The sequence below is a fragment of the Cotesia typhae genome, unplaced genomic scaffold (assembly GCF_013202065.1).
Source record: "Cotesia typhae breed Kobodo isofemale line unplaced genomic scaffold, CoteBio_Ctyphae contig_11, whole genome shotgun sequence".
NCBI lineage: Eukaryota > Metazoa > Arthropoda > Insecta > Hymenoptera > Braconidae > Cotesia > Cotesia typhae.
The window spans coordinates 3644491-3671827 of record NW_027423711.1 but is presented as its reverse complement, the minus strand read 5'-3'; the positions used below and the strand labels follow the sequence as shown (position 1 = coordinate 3671827).

The following is a 27337-nucleotide window of genomic DNA, read 5'->3' as shown; positions in this document are numbered from 1 at the left end:
AAATCTAATCAATTACAGAGGAGTGAAAAGAAAATGAAGAAATCATAGTAATAATTAGTTTTATGTAAAATTTTTATAAAAGAAAATTTTAAAAATATATTTTTTATAGAATTTGTGAAAAATTTATTTTGAAACTCTAATTCTTTGATTTTTTTTTTTCTTAAACTATTAAAATTTCAACTATGAAAATTAAAAGTTCAATTATTCAATTTACTCTTACACACAAAAAACAAATTTCTTGCGCCAAGAAAATTTTAAGGAAAACAAAAGTTATTTTGGAGCAAGAAGAAATTTTCTTGGCTCAAGAAATTCATTCAAGAAATTTTCAATCTTCCATAATATTATCTTGAGCCAAGAAAATTTACACTCCAGTCAAGAATTTTTTTTTCCAGTATATAAACAGTGATAAAATATACTTTTAAAAATCTGCACAAAAAAATTTCAGATTAGCATAAAAAAAATCGACTGATAATTCCTTAAGAATGATCTATCATGAGGATCTAGATCTTAGCACCCTTGCTCACTTCATTAAAATAAATCGAGCTTTCCTCATCGTTGCACCGATCGCAATAACATCAGTATCAAAATATATCCATACATTTACACTATATATACAAGCAGATAAAGTTCTCAGTGCGCCTGCTTGAAGATCTCAGCCTCGCTCTCAACAATGTTGTACCCGCAACTTGAGTGTTATTCGCGAAAGAGGGAAAGAGAAAGCTGCACATATTCGCGGGGTGAGTGGGGGTAAAATGGGCGTGGTCAAAAATGGGCGTGTCTATCAGAAGAAAATCCCGTGGACATATTTTGTCTCTGTTGGATTTGCACCCACACAAACAAAAAGTATTTTCATCTCGCTTTGGATAAAACCGAATCAGCATTCCCTTCTTTGTCCCTCCTGCACCCGCACAAGTACGTCAGCTCATCCGTGAGCGAGTAAGATTCAGATAAGCGTGTATGTATGCTACATACATACACATGTGCATGGCAAACCATGGGTATAAGGGTCTCTTTTAATCTATTTGGTCTATCTCTTCTTGTTGCTCACTCTACACACAACCCACCGACTTTTGTCCGTCAACAACACGGGGGGCTGGAGGCCTCACTATCAGATCCGTTAACAGCAGTCGACTCTCGAGACGCACCCGTTATCAACGTCTCTCCTCCCTATAAGTGTCATTTCAAAAAACCACCGATCAAAAAATATTGTTTTAGTTTTTTGGTGTGCTCTTATTTTTACTGTGCAAAAAAAAAAAAAAAAAATTCACTAAAATTTTCATTCAAATGATTATTGTTGTTTATTTTATTATGACCGTGAGTATGTGTAAAATTAGTGCCGTGGGAGGGACATCTTTGGTGTGGTAGCAATTATTATGAACGATACTGTCAGTATTGTGTCGGCAAACCGTAAGAACAGTTTGAGTTGTGGATTTTATTTATTTTTTTTAAATTTCGTGATTGTGGGATTTGTCTAATAAATAAATAAATATATATTTATATATTAAACTTGTTTTATAGTTTCTATTGAGAATAAGTGTTTGAGTGTTTACAGATTATTGTTATAGATCTAGATAATATTATTGTTATTTATTATTACCCGGACAAATTAATAAGTTGCAATTTTTATAATGATGATGGAAGTTCAGCAACAACACTCACCGGTTGTTGTCGGACCACTGGATTTTTCGCGACGCGGAGTTGCTGAAGCGTCGGCATTTCGGGTTGTTAAACCCAAACAACCTTTCTCGATTGTTAATCAACAAACTATTTCAGAAAATAATAATAATAATCATACGACGAATAATAATAACAATAACAGTAACAATACTAATGATGATAAAAATAATAATAGTGAAAATATACAAGAAAATTCGGCGATTAATGAAAGTGGTAAGATTTAAAATTTTATAAAAAAAAAATTTTTTTAATTATTGAAAGTAGAAAAATAAATTTTATCTCCCCAACATTGAACCACAACATTTATACTGATACATGCATTTAATCGTGATAAAGGGATTGAATGCACCGTCTGTTATCAGGATGTCCATTACCTGGCTATTATCCTTGCATCTATTCACCTCTGGTTCGTAATTTGCTGCATCGATACCTAAAATTTGATGTCGCTTTTTTTTTTTCACATATTTTTTATTTTTTTTTACACTTTACACTATTGACCTATAATTAAATTTATGAAAGAATAAGATTTTTAATAAAAAAAAAAAAAAAAAAAAAAAAAAGTCATCAAAAAACTGATTATTTAACTTGGAGCAATTAATTATCGTTATCATAAATTAAGGATAATTTTGGACAGTATAGAAAGAAGTAAATGAAGTGTGCATGATTGCGTGTCAGGTGATGTGTGATCACCTTGGTTCAACAGGTGAATTGCTTGAGGATTAGACGGCTCAATAAGCGAGAAGAATGAATACACGCAATATATCTCTGTTTATATTTAGATATTATATACAGACACACTTAAGTTAATTATACGTTAATGCAACTGACAAATTAACCCAATAACGTATACAATAATGTGGTATGTGTGTATGGATGTATGTGGATATGTATCTTTGACTTTATGCTAATACACTGGGTAAGCTTATTGAGCTTGATGCTCGTCCTAGCTTAAAAGCTTCGTAAGTGATACCCAAATGACGTAAACGCGATCTATTTAGCTTTTGTTATTTAATCTATATTAATCTCCCTCCTGTATGATTATTATTCCTCGATTTCAATTAATATTTCAGTTTAATTTGCTGTATATCTTTTATTCATATATGTCTTATCGAGTGCTCACTTTTTGAATCAATGTGCTAATAATATCTTGGATTTCATTTACTTTAATCTTTCTTTATACATATATTATTCCAGACTTAACTGTTATTCGATTATTTTAATTTTTGATTATTTTATTTTTTATTCAATTATATAAATATTTATTTAGCATATAAGTTGTCATTTTTTAACTTCCCGCTTTGATAATTAATCATTTTCAAAAGTAAGGAGTTATAGATTTTGGTGCAATTTTGAGAACTCGAGTTTTCATCAGATTTTCACGTTTTGAAGAATAGCGATCGAAAATTTTATTTGAGACTTTGAGCTGATTAGATTTTGCCAATCAGTCGAGTGGTTTCAAAGATATTCAAAAAATAAAAACCAAAAAAAATTTTTTTTAAGTTTTTTTGAAATCAATTTCAAAATATTTGACCAATCAACTATCAATCTATTCAAAGACACTTCTTTTCACTTAAAAAACTGTATCGAATGCCGCCAAGTAAATAAAGAAATAATGTAAAAGAGTTTCACATTTAATTTTAGAATGTTTGATTCGAATTTTTGATCAAAATAATTTTTTTTTTTAAATTTTATGTACTGAAAAATTTATTAACTTTAGTTCAAGAGAAAGAATTATAGAACCAAAAAAATTATTTTAAAGAATTTAATCATCTGTAATCAAGACGAACAATTTGCGAATAAAGTAAAATTTATTATAACCAAAAGAATAATTATTTAGTTCAAGAATTTTTTATTTCTATTTATATTTAATCGAAATTTATTTTTTTGAATTTACTATGCTTATTAATTGATTTCAAGATCTAAATTAAAAAAAAAAATCTATTTGTAAAAAAAAAAATTTTTGGGTCAAGTATAAGTAATTTTAATAAATAAAATTATTTAAATTTACTTTAGAAGTAGTAATAATTTTTTTTTAACCAAGAAAAATTTCATAAACCAATCACGATTCATTTTTTAAAGGATTGTCAATTTTTGAGACATTTATAGTGTAATTGACTAGATCAAAACTCGGCTTAAACTCTATCCAGATCACGATTACTTAAATGTGAGTACAAAAAAAAATTACACTATTTGCCAGAATACGAATAAGAAGCGATTTCTTTTCTAAACGATATATCTTTATGATATATTCGGATATATTTCCAGGTGTGTTTATATGAATAAGTACGTGTAAATGCGTTTGAGGTTGAGCTTATTGCTATCGCGTAAGTCATAAATCTATAAATCACAAATCCATCGTGATTTCTACATTTACAAAACAAATATATACATTTTTATAAAAATAATTGTAACTTGTATGTTTAAATAATAAAAATAAATAAATATCAATTTTATAGCAAATGAATTTTATAAAAAAAAAATTCAGACTTATTAATAAAAATTAGTCGTTGCACATGAAAGGAAAAGAACCGTTTGTTTTTTTCCTCACCGACAAAATAAAATCCACTCGACAGCATGCAGCTCGTGTTATCTTACCTAAACATGTGATTCTTTGTTCAAACTTGTGTAGGTATGTATATTTAAAAATATGAGTATAGGTAATAGGTATATACACGTATCAGGGAAAATGTATGATTTATTCTCGATAATCCCGGACGCGAGATAGCTTTGCGGCGAGGCTGATTCTAATCAGTATGACAGAGGGACCTCGTCGGCCTATCACTACTCGGATTATCCTGCGCTTCTATTGCTCTGGATTACACGTTTATTTTTTTTTTGTTTTACGATAATCTTAACACATTTTACCTACTATTGAGATTTACATTTTTCATTAGTCACTCGTTGTTTACTCAACTTATCAAATAAATTATTATTTTATTTTATTTTATTTTAATATTATTATTGTTGTGACTTATGACATATGATTAATTCACAATTTTTTGAAGCTTAAATTAAAGAAAAAGAGGTTAATAAATAAAGTTTAGCCCCTCATTCATTCTTCTAATAAAGATGCCCTTGTCGAGGGGTTGATCTTATCTACGACCGAAGAATACCAAATTCGTCTTCGTGTTTGAGATGTTTGATCGCAAATTCTTTTTCTACTACGTCTTATTTTTCGCTCAGAATTTTCATGAAAGTTCAGCAAAATTCGTAGTTAATAAAATGTAAAAAACCCCAAAAAAAATTTTTTTTTATTAATTTTAATTTACTGATCAAAATATAGTTAAAATTTTTTTAATCAAAGACTTATATTAATTAAATTGTTTTCGTAAATAAAATAAAATTAAGAAAAAATTTATTTTGATAATTATTCAAAAATCATGTGGTTAAAAAAAAATAAATTTTTGTTCACAGAAGAATGTAACGTCAGACTAATGTTCCCAAGGCTATGGGCTCCTTTCAATACCTTATCAGGAACCACGAATCTACCGTCGTTCGTCAAAAATAATTCAAGTAAATATGCTTTTTGTTACAAAATATATAAAATTAAATTATTAAGTACCTGCATAACTAATGCATACAGTTACACGTACCAAAATACCTGAACGAAAATAACAGATGTCAATAAATGGGAAGATGAGGGTATATCCAATCCAACCATAAAATAACTGATGTTACTCTATTGTTATTTCAAGTAATTAATAATAAAATAAAAATTTTTTCCAAAAACATACACAGTAAAAAATTTTGCGTCAAAAATTTTTGTGTTAAATATTAAACACTTTTATGTGTAAATTTAATATTTATGCTGTTAAATCAATACAAAAAAGTGTGAAATATTTAACATAAAAATTTTTGATATTAAATTTTATGAACCAAAATTTTTTCCAACTTTTGAAAGCAAAAAAGCTATCGAAATCTTTATTTTTTTTTTCACAACATTTCTTGTCATAAATGCACCGTAAAAACAAGCAAAATAAAAAAATGTTAATTTTTCATCTAGTTATGGCCCAAAATGGGGTTGACCCCACTTGTAAATAATTACCAAAATTACTACATTTTCTAAATGTAAATATTATTTATTGAGTAATTATTTAAGACAAGAAAATATGATTAATAAATTGTAATTACCAAAAAAAAAAAAAAAATTATTTAAAATTCCTAATAAAAATACTTGCAAGCGAAAAATGAATAATTGTCAATAATAGATGACCTGCGACCCCTTTCTTCCTATTCACATGTATACGTAGCACATCGAGCATTAAACTTCCTGTAGTAAGTCCCGGATGACTGCAAGTTTTCTTTATCAATCGTCGTAAGTTGTACGACCGGTCTGATGATTGAGGATAAATGGTAGCACGCGTCATGCACAGCCTTTTCCTTCTCATATAATCTCATATGTCGGTTCTTTCTCAGTCTCATTCATTGATTCATTGCGGTACAACACCATCATAATCCATTTGTTCTTATTCTTCTATTATTTGAATTACGTTATGCATACTCTTAACCGCGGATGAAAAAATAGCAGCGTTTTCTTCTTTACATCGGCAGCACTTCTATATCTCCCTACCTAACCCTTGTTCGCCTATTTGGGTACAGGCGCTTGCTGTATACGACCGTCACCCCAATTGGAGCAGATTAGAGGCGCAACACAGGGATTCGGTTGGTCGGCCCCTTTGTACTTGAGCGCCGGCTGCGGTAGCGGATCTCCTCGCAACATACCTACTCCATACAGTATATACTCTGAATTAGTAACGTCTTGTCATGTTAAACGCACCCACATACGAGTCATCGCGGCGGTACCTCGCACGTGACCGCTAGTCCTACTGTACTTTACTCTACACTTTACAATCTTCTTTACTCAACTCCCTCATCTCTTCTAAACCATTAAAGTATTTCAACGAAATTGAAACAGATTATGTATGCCTTGCAAAGGGTATTCATCAAAATAAAAAAAGTATTATCATTACGTGGAAAAAATTATACTCCGAGCAGACCATTGGAAATTACATTAAATGGCATAATAAATCTTCACAAGTAATTTTAATTGTCCTTTTTAATTTTTTTTTTTGCTTTGAGTTTAAATAACAGCACACTCTTTTTGTAATTAGAAAATTTTCTTCAAAGAATATTTATTGCGAATTAAATGGGCTTCTTTTTTTTTTTTTTTTTTGTTCACTAATAAACTTAATTTATTATTGCGAAGGTGAAAATAAACGGCTTGAAAAAACAGTTTTGTAAAAATAACGAAAATTCTGTTAATATTTACATAGACACTTGTGTTATTTTTATACTTTAAATACTGGAGTTAAATATGTTGTTTTTAAAATTGACATCTATGTTATTGCATTTATGGACTGTTAATTTTCTCGCGGGAAACAAAGTAAATATTTGAAAATTAAAAGTATAAATCAATTTATCATAAAAAATTTTGTTTTATTAAAAAATAACTTTTGTTAAATTGCACTGTAATTTTTTAACTATTAACATTTTTGAAGAGATAAGCTCATCCTGAAATTACACTCACCAAGAGCTTTCATTTGAGTACCCATATGTATTTTCATATATTTTTCATATATACATACATATATATATATATATATATATATATATATATATATATATATATATATATATATATATATATATATATATATATATATATATATATATATATATATATATATAAATATATGAAAAATTGATGTGGGTACTCAAATGAAAGGTCTTGATGAGTGTAACATCGGGATGAGCTTATATCTCTAAAAATGTCAATAGTTTACAAGATAAATGGTCATTTCTTAATGATGTATCTAGAAATAGAGCATTTTCGAATACAGCCTAAATACTTAGCATAAAAAATTGACTATTGCTTAAAATGATATAAAACCTTGAAAAGGCACAACTTCAGGTCAAAACCTTAATAATAATACCAAATTTAATCATAAAAAAGTAAATGCAAATTTTTGTTAATAAAACAAATGAAAAAATGAAAAAATTTTTATTAGATTTTTCTCTAAAATTAAACTAAAATTCGCGAACCTAAATAATTCCAATATCAGCAAACCCATTCTTTGAAAATTGCTTTTACTTAATACTCCAAAAAGTATTAAAATAAATACTGACTTTCATCAATTTCACTGCAACTCAGCTATAAAATTTCACTGAAAACCAGCCAAGATATTTTTATAGCTTTTTACCGTAATCTTCCGAATTTTACTGCAGATTAGTTCGGTCCATAAGATACTTCACTTAATAAAATAAAAGATTTGAAATATAAAATAAGACACAAGACATTAATATCGGTGTATCATTTTTTACGGCGAGCGTTGGATTAAAGTTGTGTCTGTTAACTCGATCTGATTGTCTCCCCTAATTTAGCCTTAGATTAATCCCACAGGCCGTCTATAATCATCAATATTGTCTTTATTAGTTCATATATATACCTACATATGTCTAAGTAAAATACTAAAAGCCGCTCGAATCTCTCAGTGTGTCACTTTATTCAACTATTAAAAATTAAAAACTATTTTAGTATAAACGGTAACCAGTATAAGCGATACTCTTAATAAAACTAATAACAAATCTCGTGTGACCCTTAATAATTATTACATCTTGCGTCATTGTATAAATAAAATCTTATTACTTAATTTTAACTGCAGCAAACTTTACCCGTAACCACTTCTTTAAATTTGTCTTCGTCGTGGTATCAGGGAATGAGATTGCTTAAAAAACGTTACTCAAGATTTTATAGAACTGATGGTTGATATGGTTTAACATATGTTACGTATGTATGATATATTACAAGTAAAATAATAAATTAAATAAACGCTACAACACTCAGCAATACGAATCTACCCGGACGTATTCGTTACACTTTTTGAGTTTGCTTTTCCTTTTATTATCGTACTTTTTGGTCTTATTTTCCTTGCACCATCTGTACAGAGCACAAAATTATTGCATTTTTTTTTCATATCTCTCAAGTTCATTATACTTATATTCAACACAACACATTCGGTTGCCACTCTCAGAAATTTTTTACTGCATTCCAGACGCGGCATTTGCGTAAGCACTTTTAGTTGACTTGCTTTCAATCCCTTTTCTCTCATATGGGACTTTCTGCATTTGCTTATTACATTTTTTTTTTTTCCTTTTTTTATTTATCATCCTCTTCATATGTCTGTAATGTGCCACTGTACTTAAATTATTGCTGAGAATACAAAAAAATATTCCTAAGAAAAATTATTTTGTTTAATTATTATGTAAGTTTTAATTACTGTCAAAGTATTTTGCAATTTTAAGGAAACTATGAATATTATTTTTTAATGAAATTCCGACTTTAAGGCTTCGTAATTTTTCTTTTTTTTTTTTTTTTTTACTGTATTTATCACATTAATTAATTTATATTATTAAGAGAATAAGCAAAATTTTGTGACCAGTTTAAATTTAATCATTTCTGGAGTATTTTATTGATAACATCTTAAAATAACAAGTTAATGATTTTGGAAAATCTTCAATGCTTAATTGAAGTCACAATGTTATCTTTATTTGTAAACTTTTTGTTAAAGACCATAAGTTTCATTTTATCATGATATAAAAGTAATATAAATATTTAAACAATATTTTATATAAGTATAATTTTTTTTATAACAAAAGTTTGATTTTTTTTTTTAAATACTTGAAAAAAAATTTAATCACACATAATATTTTTAAATATTTATATTTTGTTTTTAATTATACAGTTTGCTATCAATTTAAATATTTTTGCGCTACTAAAATATTTTTAGAACATAAAAACATCTAAAATATAAAATAAAAGCCTTCTATCGTTTTAAATTTCCATTCAATTAATTTTTTTGCTGATTTTTCAGTGATTTTTACTGTTTCAAATTTATAGTGTATTTGTGTAAATAAATACATAGGAAAAAAAATTAACTTGCATCAAGAGAAAAATTTTTGAATTAAGAAAATAACTTCAAAGAGTTTCATTGCCTTTAATCAAAGCGAAAAGTTATTTAATCTTGTAAATTTTACTTAATCTAAGAAAAATTTTTCAATTAAAAACTTTGTATACTTAAATAAAGACGATTAAGTTCTTCAAAATTATTTTCTTGACTCAAGTTAATTTTTTTTCCTGTGTAGTAAATTTGAAAATATTGATTTTTGAACCCGAATTACAATGTAACAATTGTAAATTTTGATAGATTATTTTTAGCGTTAAAATATCATCCGAAATAGTAGCAAAAGATATTTTTCTGTTTTTTTCACTTGCACACAGAAAAAAAAAATTTCTTGAATCAAGAAAATTGTAAGCAAGACCGACGTTATTTTGGAACGAGAAGAAATTTTCTTGGCTTAAAAAAATTTAACTTTATTCAAGAAATTTTCAATCTTCCTTAAAATTTTTTTGATTTAAGAAAATTTATGCTTGACTCAAGACTTTCTTTCTTTCTGTGCATAAATCCATAACATAAAAATAAAGTCTAAGTGATTAAATATTTAGCATAAATAATAGATATTATATAAATGAAATTTGAAAAGTGAATAAATGAAAAATAGATGATATATGATTATAAATCTTTGACATTTTTATTTAATTAGAAATCAAGAAGCAGTTTGCTCGACATCCCTCGATACTCTCCTTTATAAATCACCCCTAAATATATATATCTATACGTAAGAGCGTACATATATATATGTCTATCTATAACTGGTGGGGTGTGTGCAGCCAGTTGGTTTTAAACGTGATTACAGTGCCCACTTTCTATATAATATACTCAGACACGTGCTCGCGTGTAGTCCACACGGATTATAAATATGATATAAAACCTAAGGATATAATGGTTTTATTTTTCAAATCATATGAATTAAATATCAATGATCCACCGCATTCCATTTTAAATACCAAATAATAATATAACTCCTATTATCTATTTATCTATTTATATTTACGTTATTCTGCTTTCAATGATTATGAATTATGATTATAATTATTGAAACCCCTCTGTCGTCTATTCATCATGAACCTGTGATAAATGACCGTCAAAATAAATCATAAATACCTACGACAATGTGGTTTATTGCTTTTAATCTTTTTCATTCAAGCACAACTTGACCCTTTAATTTTTTTGACTACTAAAGTTAAAAGGGTAAGGCTGTTTCTGGAATTTCTACGATTTCATTTTTTCTTTCGTATATAATACACATACACAATAATATATATACCAGTAAACTCATTAGTCCGACGCACTTACACTCTTCTAGAAAGAACTTCTCTACTCTTTTTTCTTAAAAACGCGAGGCGAGACCTACACCACCATCAAAGTACGTGACTTAAATCTTACTTTACAAAATGTACTCTCAAGGAATTAAATATATTGCAGCTGAGCATGCTTTTTTATTTACTTAACTCTTTTTTATTTATGTTTCTTTAAATTTTTTTCATAAATCTGTTTGGGTCTTTCTGTAAAATCGGTTAATTTCGAGTAACTTCAAGTATTTTTGTTCTTATCAGACATATTTTGTTTATCAGTTTACGAATTCTAATCAAGTTATTTTTGTTTAAAAATTTTAGGGAAATATATTTGAAAATGAAATCCTTATAATTTTTTATCAAGTCTAGTTTTATTAATTACACAATTAAAATATGCCAAATTAAATCATCGGTTATAAAAGACGGTGTTATCAAGATTGAGGGTAGATTTCTTGGATGAATATTAAAAAAATAGAATTTGTAAAAAAATATGTAAGATAGTTGGAAATAAAAATTAAAAATTTTCAAGCCACGAAATAAATTTAAAAAAATTATCAAAAAGAGAAATTTAAAATAAATTTATCAAAATTGAGCAATTTTTTACAACTAAAGAATTATTTTTATAAAATTGAATGAGTTCAAATTTTTTTGAATATCAAAGGCGACCGATTTTACTCATACTCAAACTAAAATAAGATATTCGTCCATTATTAAGTCAAAAAAATTTCATTAAAATTAATTGAGAATTTTGTAGACAATCCAGCTGATATAAATTTACAAATAATTTACTTGTAAAAATAAAAATTAAAAAATGGACTTAGAAATTTAAACCAACAATTATTTATCTATCTTCCCCAAAAGTTATGTTAAAAATTCTTCAGACATTTTATAAGCTATAAAAAAAAATATTTTCTAGCAGATTGATTAACAGTTACTAATTTTTTTGTCAACAGCACGATTATCGTTTGGCGTGGGTCGTTTAGTAGGATCTCCATCACCAAGAAGTCAGTCACCATCGCACTCCCTGGATCCATCATCACCCCGGCCATCGCGGGACCCGGAGATCGATATCGACGTAGAAGAAGACGAGGAAGAAGACGAAGAAGTGGATGTCGACGTTGAGGAAGTGGGTGACGAGGATGAAACAGAGATAAAGGGTGGATCCAGTGAAAGAGATTTTTCCTCGCGATCAACTCACTCAACCCCGTCACCGTCGCGGTCACTGATTCGCGGCTCTACATCGCCGTCATCAAATATTCGGCCAGCTAGAAAATCTGGTGATAGTTTCAGTGTTTCGGCACTACTAAGGCCAGATCCTCCGACCAGCCAACGTAATTCTTCCTCGGACGATTCTTCTTCAGCAGTGACAACTGTTGCACGCCATCAACCTGGTCCTACAACGGTGGCCGCGGTTGCAGCCGCTGGAGTTGGTTTATATCCACCGTTACATCTCCAAAGCGGATTATTACCGCCTCATCCACATCATCCGCTGTCTTATCTCCACCCGCAACTAATTCCTCATCATCTTTTACCGCCGCATTTACATCCCCTTCTGAGAACGGTTCACCCAGCTCACCCAGGACTTCATTCGGCTCACTCGACTCACGGTCTTCATCATCCACATCCGCTTGGTGATGTTTACAGTTGTGTTAAATGTGATAAAATGTTCAGTACGCCTCATGGTCTTGAGGTAATTTTATTTTTATTCATTTTTATTGATTGGGAATGAGCAAACATTAATTAAATTAAATTAAATCATTAATTTATATTAAAATTTCATTTAATAAATAAAAAACAATAATTTCAAAATTATTGGATATTCTCTAATGATAAAAAAAGCGCCATTCAGCTATACCCGACATGAATAGGTAGATTTCTTGTTTGAATATTGACAAAAAGACTATTTAAAAAATAGGAATTGTAATATATGAAACTTATCTGACGAAAAAGTTAAAAATTATTTTTTTTTTAATTTTCCCATCCACGAAATAAATTGAAGAAAGGCAACGAATAATTAAATTTAAGATAATTATGTGAATTTTAACACAAATTTCATAGATTTAAGGTATCTTTTATGGCTCAAAAATAATTTGAAGAAAAATGGCCGAAATACGTTCATTGAAAAATTAAAAAAAATTTTTTAAATTACGGAATTAATTAGAAAAATCACTAGACATAAATGGATAGTAATAAATAATGATACCTTACTTGTATTTTTTTTTTTTTTTTTAATATAATATTTGAATTGGAGAATTTTAAACGAAAATATAAGTAAAAAAATTTTTTTTAAAAAACGGTCAAGATATAATTATTATCCATTTATTCTAATCATGATTAAAGAAAAGTATTATCGTTTTAATTAGTTTTCTCAGATTGCTCATTCCTAAGTTGACTTTTGATTTGACATTGAGATTTAGCTTTTGAAATAAAGTAATAAATGAAATGATTTATATTTTAAAAGGTACACGCAAGAAGGTCGCACAATGGTAAACGTCCGTTTGCGTGTGAATTGTGTAATAAAACATTCGGCCACGAGATAAGTTTAACTCAGCATCGCGCCGTGCATTCTGCTGAAAAAGTGTTTGAATGCAAGCAATGTGGAAAGTCATTCAAAAGGTCAAGTACGCTGAGTACACATCTGCTTATTCATTCAGACACTCGGCCGTATCCTTGTCAATTTTGTGGCAAGCGATTTCACCAGAAAAGTGACATGAAAAAGCACACTTACATTCACACAGGTACGTTTATTTAATTTTTACTTACACTCTATACTCTGGTTTGGTTATTTATTAATAATATACAAAACCCGGCAGTGCCGTGGGTATAAGGATAAGTTTCTCAATGTTTTGGATTTAGTTGAAATTTATCTAAATTACCGGGGATGTGTTCTGTGCAATCTAAATAATTTATAACTGTCTGGATAGACTGTCTGGCGATTTTACGATGGTAGTGTATATCGCCGAGGATTCATCTCTTTTAACTTGTATCTGGATTTTATACCAGTTCAGTTTTCCCATTTACACATGTGCCGCAAGGGTGTGTGGTAATAAACGTAATGCTCTTTTCCAAAGCTTTACTATAGAGTATACTCTATATATATAAAAGGTATCAAACCATCCCCATTGGTTATATACTCCCAGCTTTTGTACTAACCGTGTGTGTCTCCCACGATTCTCTACAATTCCGATGATTCTTTTCACTTAATATCGGTACAGTGGGGATGAAATTATGTAATGTCAATCCATGAATAGAATTTTACTAAATTAATTATTTTTGGAAATATTTTATTTAAATAAATAAATAAATCATGCTAACGAATAATAGATAATAGCTTTCAAAAATTAATGGAAAGAATTTATTTCAACCCTTTGAAAAGATAAATGTAACGTAGTGCAATCTATTTATTGATTTTTATTTTTGTAAAATTTTTAAATTAATTATTCATTTTATAAATATGTCATGGTACTTATGTGTAACATTGCCATTCGGATTTTGTCTTGGCATATAGTTAAGTAAATAAATAAAATAAATAAATGATTTTTAAATTTTTGAAGATTAAATTGCAAGTAAAATTCTATAAATAATAATCTATATAATTAAGAGAATGAGCAAAATTTTGTGGCCAGTGTATTTATATGATAAAATTGATTTTTATGGTTAAATTTTGTATTGTTGGAAAATTCTTGACTAGATAATTAAGAAATGACTTTGTATCTCGTGAACTATTGACATTTTTAAAGATATAAGATCATCCTGATGTTACACTCATCAAAACCTTTCATTTAAGTACCCACATGCATTTTCACATATTTTTCATATATTTATATATATAATATATATAAATATATGAAAAATTGATGTGGGTACTCAAATGAAAGCTCTTGATGAGTGTAACATCGGGATGAGCTTATATCTTTAAAAACGTCAATAGTTATAAAAAAAATAATAATAATAACGCAACATTAAAATGTAGAGAAACTTTGATAAGAAGTGAGTTGTTTGGTATCGATAAATGCGGATGAGAATAAGTGGTAACACTTGACACTTTGGTGTCATTGCCGAAGCGGGAAGTAAAAATGTAGGAAGGTGAATAAGAGGGGGTGAGTAGGTGTACAAGCCTGCTAGTATTATATAGATGATGGTGACCGAGGAACGGTTGAGAATAGAGAGGAAGGAAGATGAGAAAAAAAAAAGTTTAGAGGCGTGGATGAGGGTGAATCTTTCTTTCCCGGTGTATCCTCGAGTCTCGGAGTTTTGTGTCACCATGGTAACACTCCCGATGTCTTATCAAATTATCACCTTGTCCTCTCCGCTGTAGATATATAGTCTTAGTCCTTATCCTTGGTTGCCTCTTTTGAGAAGGCTGAACCAGCCCTTTCCTTAGCTGCTCTTGGCTGCTTGGGAGTACTTTTTGTTATGACCCTTCGACGCTTTAGTTAAGTGGAAAAAACTGGACAAAGCAAAACTCGATGGCCAATTGGATGAGTATTAACTATCAACTACCCAAGGGAGCTTAGCTATTCGCACATCCAAGGCATCAGGAGTCATCCAAAAAATCATGTTCATTTTTTTTTTAATGGAAAATCAATTTTATTGATATTATTTTTAGTTATTGTAATAACAAGTGCGTAAAATCTGACTTAAGGTATGGGAGTGTAGTGATAACGTGGCGTGATAGCTGAGCGTGTAGTACGTGATGCGTGTGTCGAGGTCGAATTATTGTCCCGAGCGACTTGGAGCTCTAATGATAATCAAACTGAGCAGTATGCCTCTTTATACACTTTTACATACACATCGAGTTGCATATCTCTCTGTTCGTCTAACTAGCGTTAACGCATCCTTCTCTCTAGCCAGTGGTGGTGTGTTTGGGCCATGTGCAACGAGGGTGCGGCATCATAAGATTCCCAAGGGACCAGAACGGCGTGTGGCGTTACGTAAAATCATTATTAGCTTGCTAGACTGTAGGTATTGTTCATTGGTGACACTGACTGCCTACGACGCACAAGGCAAATCCATAAGTCCATGAGTAAATTAAATAGACAAAGATGCATCGTAGATTCGTGCACAGATAGATAGATAAAATTTATTTTAATTAGATATTATTTAATATTATAAAGCTATATATTTGGATGTGTAAGTGTATTTTTATCTATCGGGTGAATAAATAAACCTGACGGAATAACGCTAATGGAATGAGTGCTCGGCAAATATTGTTCAGCCGCTGGTATTTCGCGGCAATTAGTTTTCATCGCATTTTCGGGTACTTTTTGTGGCTGAAATCCTTCACTGTGTTTTTTCATTGCTCTCTATGAAATTTTTTTATCAACTGCTTGATCACGATAAATAATAAAACTATTTTTTTTTATGATACGGTTGATGACATAAAAAGAAATAAATTAGGGCTGAGTATTTGCAAGGCACAAAATTTATAGTCTTCTGAGTATATAAATGATGTGCGGAAATTTTAAATACTGATAGTGTAAAAAAAAAATGAAATGGTATTTAATTAAATTTTATTATGTTAGCGTTTCTAATAATCCAGTAGTTCTTAAATGTTCTCAATGATTATCAGTCACAGTTTCACTGATAAAGAATAACTTAATTAAAGAGAGAAAATTTCGGAGTAAGAAAATCATTTTAAAAATTTCTTTTTTTTTTTTAAGAAATCGAACAATTTCCTGAACCAAATAAAATTGAGAAAAATTTGATCTAATTCTTGAAAACTTTTAAGAGAAAAAAATTGTATTTAATGTTTTAAATTTTTAATGTGCAAAATATCAAAATATATTTTGGAATTTCACAGCTTTAAAACGGTTTTTAATTAGACAGGATATTTTCACACTAAAGTATTTAATACAGAAATTGTATTATCTACTAAAAATTGCAAAATAACAATAATAATGATAATACTTGAAAAGAATAAAAAGTTGTGTAAACATTAACTTATCAGATGTTTAACTTGTGAAAATGGGATGATATTTATCCATGTGTGTTAAAAGACCGAAAGACATGGAGTACAATTAGACCAACTGGTGACAAAACAACAAGTGCGTGCATCAACTTCCATTTCACAGAAGCCCTAACCCCCGATAAGTAAACACGCGAATGTAATCTCTGGCCCTACTGTCGTGGTCTCAAATAAACACAACTTACCAATCACTTTGCTTAATATTATTTTAGATACCAACCAATTTCCTAATTCTTATTTCCAAAAAATAATTTCCGTTCTTTTTCAAAAAAAAAAAAAAAAAAAAAAATAATAATGAATAGCATTTACAAACTGGCTAAAAATAATAATTTGAATTTTCATTATCAAGTGTTATAAGATGAAAGAGGATTACAAACTGATACTCATGTAAATTTAAAGTTTACTATATTGTCACCCTTCAAGTTGTCAAACGTGAAGTATACTTTAACAAAATCGACCCCTGTGTTTTCACAATAAATACAACCTGCTCGATCGTCAGTAGAGTAGAATTGAGTAGACCGAAGTGAACATATTTCACACTCTTACTCTGCTATTTTGCTTCTACTTCACACAAGTTAATTAATATCCTTTATATTTTTTTAATGAAATTATTTTTATTTTTTTTTTTGAACAGCGTAAAATTTTTTTTATCAATTTTTTACTTCAAATTTAAATAATTTTTTATTTCGCTGAAAATATTCGACAAATAATCCACGTGTAAACACAAATGGTTAAGCACTGTGCTATAACTTGTAAGAGTGAGTTGCTTTTGCCCCTTGCCTATACTATTAGAGGTTTACGTCTAACTACATCGGCTTCGGGGACCATCTTCACTCTATTCATGCACTGTATCATTGACTCACCAACACCACAATTTCACTTCTAAGCTGTTCAAAACTTTCTGATTATATCTCAGTTTATAATAGTTTGCATAATCACTTTAAAATCTCATTTATTTTATAAAACAACATGTTTCTTCTTTGATTCGCGGAAAATAATAAATGTACGAATTTTTATTGAAATAAAAAATTTTAAAAGATTGTACAATAATTACGATAAAGACGGTGTTAGGCTGCTGTTTTCTGTACCATCAATTCCCTCTAACTTGAAACTTTTCTTTGTTGCCGTAACTTTAAATCGTCAAAGTTTGAATGTTTTACCACAGTAGTAATAAATGCGTAATTATGAAGATAAAATTCTTGTAAACAAGTACTGCGCTGATAAAAAAATTAACTTTACTCAGAAAAAAAAATTCCAATTAAAAGAATATAATTTTTTTTTCAATTTTACAGTTTTAAATTAAGTAGAAAAGTTTATTAATGTTACTTGGTTCAATTGTTTTTTAATCGTGCAATTATTTAAATCAAGACAAAAAATTCTTGAATTAACAGAAAAAAAGGTTCACTTGAGCCGAGAAAATATTTTTCTTCCTAATTATTTTCTTAAGCGAAAAAAAATTTTTTTTGACAAAAAATTTCACTTATTCCAACAAAATTAATTCTATTGCTTTAAAAAATACGTATCTTGATCCAAAAAAATTTATTTAAGTCAAGAAAATCTTTTTGTTTGGAGAAAATTCAGCCTCTTGCTCCAAAAAATTTAGTTCTTGATAGAAGTAAATTTTCTTGTCTTGAGAAAATTTCTCTCTTGCTCCAAAAAATTAAATATCTCGATAAAATGAAATTTTCATTAATACTTTGATTGATTAACACGTCAAGGCACCCGAAAATTTTTTTGAGCCAAGAATTTTGTTCTCCAGTCAAGAAATGTTTTTTCTGTGAAATTAACATTTATTTAAACTAAAAAAAAATGTTCTATTTAAATCAAGACAATAAAATTCTTCAAAATGATTTTCGTGATTCCAATTAAAATTTTTTCTTTGTGTGCTAATTTTTTAACTATTTTATAATAATTAACCGATGACTTAAGTACGAAATATATTATGTATAATAAATACAATATCATAGCATTACAAGTATGAGACAAATAATTAAGTGAAACATTAGACGTGAATGAAGGTAGGAAGACAGTGAAGGCACCTACTTAGGAACTAATAGATCGGATTTGTCACGATTCCAAATGTGATCGACGGCGTAATAATTTAATAGCCATCAATTCACCACAAATGGTAGGAAGAGGATTACTACCCGTCTCCCTGCGGTATACCAGAGAGCACTAAGGAGCTAACCGACTTAAGTTTCTGGTATCACGTTTCTATAGCTTTCCTTATTCCGTCTTGTTTTCCAACGAGGTTCCTTGTTCCTTGTTTCCTTTATTTCTCGGCGCCTGAATTCAGAATTATACAATTGTGTTCTAAAACTCTCAGCTGTTAACAATTAACTGTTTAGTTAACTATTTGGTTTAGTAACCAGTCTATTAAGTTTGAATAAAATAAAACAATGGATTAGGATTAGAAATCCAGATTTGGAGTTGTTAATTGAAAAAAATTCTGGCATGGGTTTACCTCGTAGTTTTACGCTGAACACTCGTGTTATAGCTTACACCACGCAGAGAGGGTGTTGTTGTATGTACATGGATTGTATGTACACCCACTCTTTGTTCTCGTTCTCTGTCCCAGTCCCGTGGTAACACTTTATCTCACGGACTACCCATGTACCCCCTTCTGTTCGGAAATAACTACTCTAACTACTCTGTACCACTCTCTGTACTGTAGTAGCTTTTGTGTAACTAGTAGCATTGCAAAGTTCGACGTTGCTTTCGATCAATTTTCTGGTTCCTGGTATGCTATGCAATGCTGACACCCTCGGGATTATTTGTCATCGATTTATATCAACACATTTACACATTCATGTTTTTAATTAATTCGTATACCATATTAGCATTATATGTTCTGTCATCTGATTGTTTTCATGTTCATTTTTATTTTTACTTTCTGTTTTATGTTCCGTTTAATTTCATTCATTTCACGAGCATACAGTAAAATCATATTTTTAATATTCAAATATGTTTTTTACATTTAATTTAATTAATCTACAATCCAAAGGTCTTTAGCATTCATTTTTTTTTTTATAAATTAAGGAAAATAGAAACTCTTTTTCAAAGCCTTAAATTTTTAACTCCAAAATAATTTAAAACGCATTCTGGCTAGAGTAAACATTTTTTTATTGTGTTTAGAGATGAAATAAAATTGCTTCAAATATAAAAAGGTCTTAATTTTGATCTAAAAAAATTAAATATATTTTTCCGCAAAAAAAATGTTTTTCACTTAAAAATACGCTTATTGATAAAAAAATTTTCTTACAACATAAAAAAATTGGCGGTTATTATATTTTCAAGATTCCAACTTCAATAAGAGCGACGGAGTGTAAAAATAAAAACTCGCACCATTTGTGAACTCAGAATTTAGTAATTATATTGACTCTGTTGCGTAAAAATTGACCGAAATTTCTTCTTTATGAATGAACATTTACAAACATAAAATTTGATGAATTTTAAAGTTTAATTTTATATTCTACACGGAAAGAATTTTATAGTAGCGTCAACTATTCCTGGATTGTAGTTTTTTATATCTATATAAATGTAACTCTTACAATAATGCGATGGTAAGATTTTAGTTGCATTTACCACCGAATGGAGTTAAATTGAGTTAAATAAAGAAATTAAACATGCATTGATTAAATCGAGATTTCAAAACATTTTCAACAGTAACTTCAATTTTTATAACTATTTTTTAACAGAAAAAAAAATTTTTTTTATTGAGGATTATTAGAGCATAAATTCAACGATTGAATTTAGTAAAAAGAAATCAGCAGAATAAAATAGTTGGTAAAAAATGTATGGATAAAAGGGTAAAGAATGTAAAAAGTAAAGTTAAAAAAAAAAAGAAAATCCGGCATTAGTTGACTAGTATAAAAAGTAGTATAGATCTGAGAAAGCAAGTAGTACAGGTCCTTCGAGGTGGGGCCGGATACTGGGTGCCGGGTCTGCGTCGGCGGAGGAGCCTGGCAAAGGCATTGATTTCCTCTCGTCTCCATCGACCACGTTCCTACTCTCTGCTCTCGGCTCTCGGGGCTTGGTGTCTGCCCTCCAATCCAAATCCCCGCGAGAGGTGAGGTCGAATGCGCGAGCCAGAGAAGTCTGACAGAGAAGTAAAGCTTTATAGCTCTGGCTCTACTTCGAGCTCTGTTTCGCGGATATCAGGATGAAACGAAGGCGTAGAGCTTGAGATAGAAGATTATCAAGACAGAGTAGAGGACTGTAGAGGACGCAACGTGGAGCTTTTATTTGGTATGCTGTAAACCGAATGAAACTGGAAAGGAGAACCTAACTCCTTGCTCAGCAGGCGTTAGTAGAAGAAAAAAAAGCATACAGAGAAAAAAAAAACGCTAGTGAATCTTGGAGAAAACCACATCTCATATTTCATATCGAGGACAGCTTGGATTTTCCTTCATCTTTTCTCTTTACACTAGAGTATAGAAAGCTTCCAGCCGGGATTACCAGGTCGGATATCATTCAATCCGATTGGATACACTTGGGACTCTAAAGTTGTTTTTTTATAATCTCACAGTGATTATTTATCTCGTCAGACATTCTATCTCATTTTTATCTTTTTAATTACTGTCTGAATTATAAAAAACTATTTTTTATTTGAGATTACTTTTTGACGTTACTTTTTAACGTCAGAAAGCAATCTGAAAAAAAATAATCTTCATTATTAAGAAAATAAGCAAAATTTTGTGGCCAGGTTTTATCTTTTTGATTTGAGCAAAAAATTCTTAAACTAAGAAATTTTTCTTGGTTTGAGTAAATTTTATTTAATTCAAGAATTTTTTGTCCTGATTCAAGACAATGAAGCTCTTCAAAATTATTTTCTTGGTTCAAGAATTTTTTTTTGATTCAAGTTAATTTTTTTTTTTTTTTCAATGTAGATACATAATTAAGAAATAACCTTTTATCTTGTGAAATATTGACATTATTAAAGATATAAGCTCATCCCGATGTTATATTCATCGAGACCTTTCATTTGAGTACACACATCAATTTTTCATATATTTTATATATTTATATATATGAATATATGAAAAATATATCAAAATGCATGTGGGTACTCAAAAGAAAGCTCTTGATGAGTGTAACATCGGGATGAGCTTATATTTTTAATAACGTCAATATTTAAGAAAGTACTGTGCAATTTAACAATAGTTATTATTTAATAAAGCAAAATTAAAATTTGTTATATTTCACAAGTTACGCCAGTCACTGTGTAACTGCAAGGTTGCTAGGTTTAATAATAACTGATAATTAAAACGCGATGAACCGGATACTATAATTGAATTAAAAATTACGTCGTAATAATAAATGATACAGCCCTCGGTTGATGTGTTGAAAATTGATGATGGAGCAAAGATCCTCAACTCTACTCGGGTATAACAAAGTACCAGCAATTGGTTTACGAGAATACGGGTTAATAATCTTGAAATTAATTTCCCTTGAAATCACGTCGGCGGTTTAATCTAAAATTATCTAAGATATTCATCTCAGCTGTCAGAAACTTTTCAAAATAAACTCTACTTTATTCACCCTCTCTAACAATTAATTCTTATTATTGAACAATTTCTCAGTTTTTATTCTACAATTATATCTTTTAAAAAGTTATTACTGAGACACAGGATAAAATAATGGAAAAAGTTTAAGGAGTTTTGCCACTTGAAAAGTAATAAAACTTTTCGAACACTAAAAGCAAAGACTCTGAGGACATACAAAGGGTGAAAGAGGGAAGAGGACGCTTGAGTAGACGATCCCTAAGATTTCTCGGAGTTTAATATAGTTTTAGGGGCGGCAATAGCGGTCGCTGCTCCGGGCATGTAATGGCGTCTTAAGTCTCCGTGGTTCTCAAATATTATATTCTCAAAATGATTTATCTGATGCAAGAATTAGAATAAAAAAAAAAATTTACTTCAATTTAAAATTTTAAAATCGTACATCGTCTTTTTCAAAGATTTTTCTTTTGGCACGATTGAACCTCCATTAATTATTTACCAAACTTAAAAATTATTTTAAAACTTTTTTCCCGTTGAACAAAAAATATGAAAAAAAATTTTTTTAACGTTTTTCTTAAAAAAAAATTTTCTTCAACGTTTTTATTAAAAAAAATTGATAAAAAATTTTTTTTTAACGTTTTTCTTAAAAAAAATTGATAAAAAAATTATTTTATAAAAATAAATAACACAATCTGTTGACAATACATTTAACTAATTAATTGTGTATTGGCACAACGAGCAAAACGTGTGTGCTGCCACACGAGTGCCCAAAAAGCTTTATCCACTAACTTTATGCATAAAAAAATATAATTAACAAAATATTTTGTATAAAATTGTAGAGAAAAACAAATGACCGTATTAAAATGTGAAAATAAGTGAATGCAAACATCTATTACTACACTGATAGAAAATTTATATTGACTCAAGAGATATTTTCTTGATCTAAGAATTTATTTTGGAAGACAAATGATTATTTTGCTTTAAGAATTTCTTGTCTTGATTTAGATTTTCTTGGCTTAAGAGCTATATTATCTTCAATCGATACATTTAGTTTTTCAACCAAAATAACATTATCGTTTAAAAAACTTAAAACAATTCATCAAAGTATATTTCAAAAACTAAATAGTCTTTAATTGTTATACCGAAAAAAAATTATTTCTTGGAAATAAGTAAATTAATGACAAAAAAAAAGCCATTCTTAACACAAGTCGGTAACATCTTGAATCAATGTTATCGCCTATTTTGAACCAAGAGACAAAAATTCTTGAAAGAAATACATCTATATCTAGTTTCAAGAGTTCAAATTTTGAAGAAAAAAAGTTTCTTGAATCAAGATTGTTTTTCTATCAGTGTATGAAAAAAATTTTTTTTCAACAGTAACAATAATTGTTTATCTTATTTTCGCATTATAAAATAAAAATTCGTTATCTAATCATCATACCGTGCAAAATATTCATTCATATTTAATAATTACCGAAAAAATTATTAAGAAAAATATAAAAATGCCATAAACTTATTTTTATGAGAATAAATGTTGTGTACATGTAAATATATGCTCTCGACGAGACGATGAATCACGAACTAAAGCTAGAGAGAATAAAGAAGAAAAGGTAGAAAATAAAGAAAGTAGTGTGTGCAGTATAAGTTTCTTGCAGAGATAAAGAGAAGATAGAGGTAACCTCGGTGCGAGCTTCGGACGGTTCTTGATTTTTACGAGCTCGTAAATTCCTAGGAGTCTTCGTTCTCCTTTCACTTGTCTTGGCTTACCTTTACGTCTATTCTTTTTTTTTACTTTCCTACTTCTTCCTTTTGTCTTATTTTACTTCAAAATACTTCTCATTTTCTGATGACTTGTAAAATATAATTGTTTACAAATAAGGAGTTGCGCGTGCGCAATTTTCTACCTCAAAATCCTCCAGATATAATTTTTATTCAGTGACGATATTTTTTGTATTGCTCGTGTACTTGTAAAACTATTACAGGCTGTTGAAATAAACGTGATAGAAAATAAAACGCACCGATAAAATCAATTGGTAATAGTAGGTGGGCTTGCATCGGCGAGATTGTAGGTTCGATTAACTAGTTGTTTATGGCGGCGCGTTCTGCTGCGGATTTTTTTTCTATTACATGCCTATGGATGGCGCTGTTACGCGTTAGGGAATCGAACGTTTGCCAAAAAACTAAAATTAAAATGAATAAAGTAAAATAGTAAAAGAAGATGAAAACGAAAAATAGTTGGAAAAAGTCCATTAACTCCAAAGCTTTGAGTTTTTCCTCCTTTTCATTTGAATTTTCTCTTTGTTCATCACCAGGATAATAAACTTGTGCTTTCATTGTCTATCTCTTTTCGTGAACTCGCCCCAGGTACATTCGTTGTCGCTATGGTAACGGGGGGTTAGAGCCGCCCCCGGCCACCAATCAGAGCTCTCGTGGCCGAGATGAGAGAAACGACCGGCGAACGTTCTACCCTTTTCAACCTACCCTCTTCTCTCCTTTTCATTCTCTTTTTATCGTATTGTACATCTCTCTCTCTCTCTCTCTCTCTCTCTCTCTCTCTGTATCTCCTGTATCAGTGTACTATCTCACTCAATGCCACTGCTGGCTGCACTTTCGCCCACGAATTTCACCCACCGAGTGTTACTGGGCTGAGAGAAACAACCCCGTATCCTGGAAAATTGGAATGGGAATAAGAGAGAAAGTAAACTCATTGCAGGGCTGGCTGTGATTCTCGCTTGGGAGGAAATCTTGACCGGGCGTGCCCCGCATCCCCGATACTACCAACCCCTTGTGCTTTTACCAACTTCTTTTTATTTTATCTTTATCTTTATACTGTTTTTTTATTCTTCTTCTCTTTCTTCATCATCTTCTTCTACTCTAGTTTATATTTATAGATGTGTTCTAAAAAAATATATATCTTAGCGTGTTACTTGAACTGGGATTCAACGCAAGTGCCAGCCATCTTACTCTATATAACCCTCTATAACTATTCCCAAGCGAGAACTTTCTCCAATTGACATCTCGGAAATCTCGATATTCGATACTGATATTTTCAAATCACTTTGATTGATACACTACACTTTTTTCATCATGATTTATTAACTAAAATTTTGAATTTATCAAATGATTTTTTAACGTTGATTCTTGAAACTCAACTCGCGAAAACGATTCCTTTAAAAATTAATAATAAACTTTTACATTAAGTTAAATTAATTTATGATCTTTATAAAAATAAAATATATTTCATTTCTTCAAAAATAAATGTCAAAAATTATTTTTAACTAAAAGAAAAATTTTTCAAACCAAATATTTTTTTACTTAATTTAAGACAAAGAAATTCTTTAAAATTTGTCAAAAAAGTATTTATTTTTCATCTAACTTTTAAATTTCTAGGATCACTTTTTGGGAATAAATGATCTTTATATAATTAAAGCAATTCAAAATTTCCTTATAAGTATTTTGAACATCAAATGATATTTTAATGTTGATTCTTTGAAATTAAATTCACGAAAATAATTCCTTTAAAAAGAGCTAAAAATTAATAATAAACTTCTAGATTAAGTTAAATAAATTTTTAATCTTTTCAAAAATAAAATCTCTTTCATTTCTTTAAAAATAAATATCAAAAATTATTTTTAAACTAAAACATTATCGTCCTATTTTAGCTGATTTTCCAAACTTTTTTAAAATTATTTGTCACAATATATTTTATTGCACGATTAAACAAATGAAAAATCATCTTTCTGTATTTAATCCACGCTTACTCTGTCAAAATTTTACATCATTATTGAAAATTAAAGTATTAATTTATTTAAAAGTCGTACAAAAATATTTCAGTCGCCATTAGTGTTATTGTAAACATAAAAACATTAATCAATTAAAATAACAATTTATTTATTTTAATGTAAATATTTAAACGCTCGCTTTATAAACAAAGAATAATATCGGTAAAACTTGTTTTAGAAATTTAGTTTAAAAATTGAATATTGGAAGTTAATAGTTTATTAATGTCTGAACCAAAATCGATTGTTCTACTGACGAGTCTCGCGGCGGTTGAATATTTAAATTTATAATTGAAACTAAGTTTCATACTCAAAAATAAATCCTGTATTTTTTTGAATCTCTAATAGTTATTTTTAATTTAATTACAGGAGAAAAACCCCACAAGTGTCAGGTATGCGGGAAAGCATTTTCTCAAAGCAGCAATCTAATAACTCACTCTAGGAAGCATACAGGCTACAAACCATTCGCTTGTGAGCTCTGCAATCGGGCGTTTCAGCGTAAAGTCGATCTCAGAAGGCATCGGGAAACGCAACACGCTGAATTAGGGACCGCAAATTTACCAACGGCTTCACATCGAGTGTCCATTGTCAATATCACTCAGAATAATATCGTTGCAGCAAATTCATCAATGACTCAGTAGATTCTTTATTAATTATTAATGATAAAAATGATAATAATAATAATACTAATAATAATTATGATAATATTGATTTAATTATCTAGATAATTATCACTGTATCATAAATCATTGCAATTAAATAATAAATAATAAATATAAAATGTAAAATGTGTTGTCAGAATAAAATTCTATCGACACAAGTGATCTTCATAAATTATAGAACTAGTGTAAAATTTGATGCTTACTTCGATAACCAAAGATTAATTGTATACTCTGAACTTTCTTTTATCTAATTAAATTTAATAATTAACAATATAATAAGTCAGGATTTTTAGAATTATTTTTTGTTATCAATAAATTGTTAATTCATTTTAAATATAAAAACGAAAATTCATGAATTAATGATAAGATGTTTAGTTACTTTTTTGTTATTGTGATTTTTTTTTATCGAGTTTATGTAAATTCGATTATTTTAATTTTTTTATTAATTCTAGAAAAAATTTTTATTCACTAAAATAAAATATTTATTGTTTATAAAA

The 27337-nt window shown here is 29.2% G+C and overlaps 1 protein-coding gene and 1 long non-coding RNA gene across 4 annotated transcripts in view; one reads left to right on the top strand and one right to left on the bottom strand.

Moving 5' to 3' along the window:
- LOC141525588 (uncharacterized) overlaps window positions 1–27337 on the bottom strand; it is a 64936-nt gene that overhangs the window by 26937 nt on the left and 10662 nt on the right. The gene's annotated exons all lie outside the window — the stretch shown is intronic.
- Window positions 1070–27336, top strand: LOC141525210 (uncharacterized). Of its 2 annotated transcripts, none has more exons than XM_074239611.1 (5): window positions 1070–1890; window positions 5095–5190; window positions 11884–12620; window positions 13392–13668; window positions 26548–27336. In XM_074239611.1, the coding sequence occupies exons 1-5, from the start codon at window positions 1629–1631 to the stop codon at window positions 26817–26819; spliced, it is 1644 nt and encodes a 547-aa protein (XP_074095712.1). In that variant the 5' UTR covers window positions 1070–1628; the 3' UTR covers window positions 26820–27336. The 2 variants fall into 2 exon arrangements, with proteins under 2 accessions (XP_074095712.1, XP_074095704.1); XM_074239603.1 differs by having other exon boundaries at window positions 5092–5190.

Bases quoted from the DNA above. Each gene is read 5' to 3' on its own strand.
- LOC141525210 (XM_074239603.1), top strand. From the start codon at position 1,629: ATGATGATGGAAGTTCAGCAACAACACTCACCGGTTGTTGTCGGACCA. The intron at 5,191-11,883 runs GTAAATATGCTT...TTTTGTCAACAG, and splicing joins GTTCGTCAAAAATAATTCAA to CACGATTATCGTTTGGCGTG. The intron at 13,669-26,547 runs GTACGTTTATTT...ATTTAATTACAG, and splicing joins GCACACTTACATTCACACAG to GAGAAAAACCCCACAAGTGT.